This window comes from Daktulosphaira vitifoliae, unplaced genomic scaffold, assembly GCF_025091365.1.
Source record: "Daktulosphaira vitifoliae isolate Bord-2020 unplaced genomic scaffold, ASM2509136v1 Scaffold_63, whole genome shotgun sequence".
In the NCBI taxonomy this organism is placed as follows: Eukaryota; Metazoa; Arthropoda; class Insecta; order Hemiptera; family Phylloxeridae; genus Daktulosphaira; species Daktulosphaira vitifoliae.
Genome location: NW_026099632.1, coordinates 40,483 through 47,266, shown reverse-complemented (window position 1 = coordinate 47,266; position 6,784 = coordinate 40,483). Strand labels below are relative to the sequence as shown.

Genomic DNA, 6,784 nt, shown 5'->3' with positions numbered 1-6,784 from the left:
TCAAGGTGAACGCTATACACATAATATTCTTTATCAGTTTAACAATCGTTCCCTATATGACACATACACTGGCCACCACTGCCCATACCTGTATAACTCTAATATTGTTCATATTTTTATCTGTTGTATATTTTGTAAATCGTTTAGCCGATACCCTCTCCCAAACGGGTTCGTCGTTGTTGTGTCTCGCCCGGTGTGTAGAAATTTTTTCGTAAGCTCTCTTCCCTTTGAACCACCGTCGTGGTCTGTTTTGCTGTGTTTNTGAACCACCGTCGTGGTCTGTTTTGCTGTGTTTGTGCAGCCAATTATAGTTTTTTTCTCGTGTTCGTTTATAAATATAATGTATTAATTCAGCAAGGCGTCGGCCATTTCCGGGGCCGAGATCCCCATCTTGGGATGAGTCCCGTCCGGGACTGGGTATCGTATTGTTGATTTTTTTCTTTTATTTATTTAATATAATGTATTGAGCCTTTCTTTTTTCTTTTTCTGTCATAAATTAATTTTATTATGAGATATAAATAATTTTAGCGTTGCTGGTTATAAGGTTATTGGTCAGTGGTGTGTCATGTATATTTAACATATATATATATATATATATTATTCCCGCAGTACCCAAGTACGGTCCGGCCGGCCAGATTACAGAAATTATCCGCCGCGCCCGGAGTACACGGACTTGTTCCGATGCGGAAGACGCTTCACGTGTAATATTTAAAAGTTGTAGGTTAATTTTTTTTGTCTTAATAATTGTTTTTTTTTTCATTTCTCTTTTGTCCCTTTATTTGCAGAGTGGTTTTTGTCCACTATTAACTTAATTGTAATAATTTAATAAAGTCTCCTTAATTTTCTTAATCAACAAAAATCTTTTTATTGCGTGAATATCTTCAATATTCACGTGTATCTTATTTTTTTTTCCTTTAAATCATTTTCTCTAGTTTTAAGGTAACGGTCTTCGACATACTAAAGTATGTCCACCACTGGTGACATCAAACAAACATATTGGTTATATTTACAAGGTATCAGCGTATTATAGTCTACAACAACACTTTATATTTTTAGTATATGTTTATATATATAAAATTTTTTTTTTAATTCACTTTGTCTCATCGAAATGCATATTATTGGTTTTCTTATTATTTTTTTTTTAAATTTTTTTTCTATTAAATCCACTTATGGTCCGGGTGTTGTTCTTTTCTGATCAAGACCCTCGCCTAAGTGGTTGGCGACCCATTTTCCTTTTTGCAAGGGAGCCATGAGGGTGGCGACTCCACAATCCGTTGCGTGGCCCAAGTCTTCACCTCTATTATATTTTAATATTTTATTTTATTTTTAATTTCTGTATATTAATTAGATAATATTTTAGTTTAATAAATGTTTAGTCTTTAATTTAATACAAATACTAGAGAATTAATTATTAATCAGATTTACTTTATAAGGATTTTTTCTTACTAACACAATTATTCTTAAGTCTATATCATAAGTTATCATAAGATTATATTTACATATATATATATATATATATATTTTACTTTATTTTAAATTTCTGTACACAAATTTAATATTATTTTTGTTTAACAAATGTTTATTCTTAAATTTAATTCAAATACTATAGAATAAATTATTAATAAGATTTAATTTATAAGGATTTTTTCTTACTAACACAATTATTCTCAAGTCTATACTATAAGTTATCATAAGATTATATTTGTATATATACAGGGTGATTGACTAACTATGCCTCACGAATTATCTCTGAAAATATAAGAGTTATAAACAATTTTTTTTTTTTAATCATTATGGATCTTTGATGAGCTGTTTCACGAGAAAATTTAAATTTTTACCACCATCCCTTTTGCTTAAAAATAGTGTCAACTTCATATTTTCAAATGGCAACACTAATTTTTTTTTATACCATTATATTTAGTTTAATAAAAAAAAAATGTTTTGTAAAAAAAATATTTTATTTTATTAAATATTAAGCGCTCCACGGCTCTCTAAAGTTTAGGGTTTATTAAGAAAAAATCATTACAGACGAGAACGTTATTTATCGTAAATCGATAAGCGCTACCACTTCTTGTCGGTACACTAAATAATAACGATACTATATTTACCCGACTACTGTTTTATTTGTTAAATCCCATAAACTTTAAATAGTAATATCTCGCTTAGAATTTATTAAAATTGATTTTTTTTTATTAACAAGATTAATAAAAAAAAAAACTGGGTTGCTATTTGAAAAACTAAAGTTGATATTGATTTAAGGGTTGAGGGATGAAGATTGAATCTTCATTTTTCTTGTCAAGTAGCTCAACAAAGATTTATAACAAATAAAATAATTACATATACGATAATACTAATATTTTTAAAGAAAATTCGTGAGGCATAGTTAGTCAATCACCCTGTATATATTTTATTTTATTTTTAATTTCTGTAAATTATATTTTGATAAGCATCCTTTCTGCTTTAAATCAGTATCAACTTTCACTTTTCAAATGGAAATTCTGATTTTTATATATATATTAGGGTGGTCCTTATTTATAGGAGAGAAAATTTTTTATAAATATTTGTCATTTCTCACCCCCCCAATTGGTTCATTATTATAAAAAAGTAATTTGAGTAAAATTTGGCCATGATTAATCAACCCCTTCAGGTGCCCCCAAGGGGTGAAAATTGATAACAAGTCGTTTTCTGAGTTATTTTTGCTTATTGATAGAAAAGTGTTGCACTAATCGTAAAAATGAATAGAATTTAAAATGTAGCTATTAACATTTCCAATAAAAAGTATTCTTATAACATTTTTCTCAAGTCTATTATTTTCCAAGAAAAATGATATAGAAGTCAATAATTTATTTTTTCTGCAAAATTGGTGTTTTATTTGTATTAATATATTTTAGAACAACGGTTGATAATATGCCCTGGTTTACTTGTAAAATGATTGAGCGATCAAATTTAACGATAAAATGTATAAAAATGGCTAGGAGCGGTATCATTGTACTGGATCATGTCGTTTAAGGTGGAAATGTACACGAAATGAATGCTGCGCAACCACATAACTATCGTTATTTTTGTAAAAAGATATTATCGTTTAAGATATTAGCGCGTTGTTTACAACTTCACTGTTCCATTATTATATGACATGTTACTTTTACATGAAAAGTATTCATCAAATGTTCTTATCTGAAATTGATTTCGAGAAAAGCTAATTTTGAAATCGGCCGTTTAACAAGTTGACTGGATTGAGCATTAAATTAACTCACATTTACATTGAGTAACAAGAAGCTTACCAGTCAACTTGTTAAGTGCTCTACACTGTATTATAGCATCATCATCAAAAATGAACCTCAGAGAATCAAGTAAAATATTTTTAATTGGTAACATGTCGAATCAAATTGTTGGCAGCAAGCTACCTTCCATAAGACAAGTTTTAAGTGTACTTTTTTTTAACATACGAAATGTAAAATTAAATGTTCACGATAGTGCAAAATTAGTTGTTCGTGAAATTGTTATATTCTGGGAAAAAGCGCGTATTCCAGTTAGAGAAGAATATAACTTAATTGCAAAAGTTGAATCATTGTATAATGAATGGCGAAACTTACAAAAACATGCCACTAGAAAATTAGTTGCTGATAAAAATAAGAAGAAGAATTTGTAAATAATTTGGATGATATTTTTGATATAGCACATGCTAATGCTCTTAATTTAATGAAAATAGAAAGCGACAAAAAGTTTTTAATAGCTCAAAGGACAAAAGGAAGATCTGGTTGTATGCTGGGAATAGATAGAAAACATCAAAAACTTGAAGAACGAATTAAAAAAAGGTCTATAAATTTTGCCGAAAGAAGAAATAGAGCTTATGATAAAATGAAATCTTCAGGTAAATTTTTTATGTATTAATTATAAATATAACAAAAACATCAATTAAAATTCAAATTTATCATAAGTAAGTAATGTGAACTTTTGACAATTATAATAAATCATTGAAACTTAAAGTTTGATAGAGATATTTTATTCTTAGCATGTAGGCACCATGTTTACGAAATACTTTTGCAAAGCATATTTACTGAAGTAAAATTAGCAACAAGTACAGGACCTGAAATTACCTTGTTTAAAAATTTTAAAAAAGAATGGCCAAATATTGATAAAAATTCTTATTTAATTTGGACTACTGATGAACATGTAAAAAATATTTTAATGGGAATTGCTGATGAGATGATACAATTTTGTAAAATTAAACTCGAAGAAGAACTACCTAGAGATGATTATAAAGAATTTCTCGAACTAATAATAATATTTTTAGGTGGTTTGCCACCTAAAGGTATAACACCAGGTGCTTGTCATATCGCACGTTGGATGGCCAAATCATTGTATTGTTTAAAACTATTTTTATTCCGACACCAGTTTAAAATTACTCAACGTGAAGATAAATGTTTAAAACGATTCTGCTGTTTTATTATAAAGTGTTACCCAGAATCGTGGTTTTTATGTTCAAATGCTCCTACGTTCACAATGAATGATATTGGGTTTTTAAAAAAATTGTATTTTTATAAAAATGACGATAAAGAAGTTGCTGAAAAAGCAATTATGAAATTTATTAATCATTTGTGGTACTTGAGTGAAGAGTGTGCGGCTTTTTCAATTTTTGATGAAAGGTTAAGTAATCATACAAGAAGAAAAATGGCTGAAAAAATTATGCATGGTACTCCTGAAAAAGAATCGCAAAAGAAGTTCATCCTCAAATTTGAAGATTTACAACACTTTCTTAACAAAGAATTACCATTAGATATTCTAGGGAATAATTAGAAAAACATATTTGAAAAATTTTAAATGTCTACTGATTTTTTGAAAGTTCAGTCAGACAAATGGAACGAACATGAAGGATACATTGAAGGAAAAAGAGTGGTAGAATCAATAAAAGTAGTCAACGATATGGCAGAACGAGGGGTCAAACTTATGACGGATTTCAATGAAAAGTTCACGAAAAATGAAGAACAAAATCAATTTGTTTTGCAAGTAATAATCCTTTGTTTTAGTTATAGAATATTTATTTTTCATTTAATTATTTATAATTTGATATATTTTCAGGTAGTTCAAGATTATAGAAAAAAGTTTCCTGGATGTAGTAAAGATACCCTGAAAGAATCATATAATTGAAAATTCATTTTTACTATCATAAATACATTATTCATTACTTTTATATTAAAATAGTCATTAGAATAATAATAATTATTATTATTATAATTATTATTTAATATCATTATTTTTATATTTTAAATTACAAAAAAATTTATCAGTATTTAATTGAAAAATGTACAAAATATTTTTAAGAGATTTTAATTTTAAACAAAATTAGTCTTGGACTTTTAGTTGTATTATTAATCATATTTAATATATGTAGAAAAAACTAACATTGAGACTAATTATTATATAAAATAATATACTTAAGTGAAATTCTATTTTATAGAAAATAAATTTTCTATGCATTTAGTCCTTTACATTTCTTTTGATTTTATAATAGTTTTTAAGATAATAAAAAAAAATCTGAAAACTACCCTTGGAAAATTTTAAGCTACTTCATTATTTTTCTTGGAAAATAATAGACTTGAGAAAATGTTATAAGAATACTTTTTATTGGAAATGTTAATAGCTACATTTTAAATTCTATTCATTTTTACGATTAGTGCAACACTTTTCTATCAATAAGCAAAAATAACTCAGAAAACGACTTGTTATCAATTTTCACCGCCTTGGGGGCACCTGAAGGGGTTGATTAATCATTGCCAAATTTTACTCAAATTACTTTTTTATAATAATGAACCAATTGGGGGAGGTGAGAAATGAAAAATATTTATAAAAAATTTTCTCTCCTATAAATAAGGACCACCCTAATATATATATATATATATATAAATCAGAATTTCCATTTGAAAAGTGAAAGTTGATACTGATTTAAAGCAGAAAGGATGCTTATCAAAATATAATTTACAGAAATTAAAAATAAAATAAAATATATACAGGGTGATTGACTAACTATGCCTCACGAATTTTCTTTAAAAATATTAGTATTATCGTATATGTAATTATTTTATTTGTTATAAATCTTTGTTGAGCTACTTGATAAGAAAAATGAAGATTCAATCTTCATCCCTCAACCCTTAAATCAATATCAACTTTAGTTTTTCAAATAGCAACCCAGTTTTTTTTTTTATTAATCTTGTTAATAATAAAAAATCAATTTTAATAAATTCTAAGCGAGATATTAGTATTTAAAGTTTATGGGATTTAACAAATAAAACAGTAGTCGGGTAAATATAGTATCGTTATTATTTAGTGTGCCGATAAGAAGTGGTAGCGCTTATCGATTTACGATAAATAACGTTCTCGTCTGTAATGATTTTTTCTTAATAAACCCTAAACTTTAGAGAGCCGTGGAGCGTTTAATATTTAATAAAATAAAATATTTTTTTTACAAAACATTTTTTTTTTATTAAACTAAATATAATGGTATCAAAAAAAAATAGTATTGCCATTTGAAAATATGAAGTTGACACTATTTTTAAGCAAAAGGGATGGTGGTAAAAATTTAAAGGTGNTCAGAAAACGACTTGTTATCAATTTTCACCCCCTTGGGGGCACCTGAAGGGGTTGATTAATCATGGCCAAATTTTACTCAAATTACTTTTTTATAATAATGAACCAATTAGGGGGGTGAGAAATCAAAATTTTGAAAGTTCGAAAATAAGGACCACCCTAATATATATATATATAACACAGCCTCGTATTATACTAA

General features: G+C 27.1%; 1 protein-coding gene across 1 annotated transcript; it reads left to right on the top strand.

The window, feature by feature from the left end:
• Nucleotides 1-3,331: 3,331 nt before the first annotated feature.
• On the top strand, nt 3,332-4,797 carry LOC126908982 (uncharacterized). The gene is made up of 3 exons (XM_050691338.1): nt 3,332-3,350; nt 3,677-3,871; nt 4,013-4,797. The coding sequence occupies exons 1-3, from the start codon at nt 3,332-3,334 to the stop codon at nt 4,795-4,797; spliced, it is 999 nt and encodes a 332-aa protein (XP_050547295.1).
• Nucleotides 4,798-6,784: the final 1,987 nt, after the last annotated feature.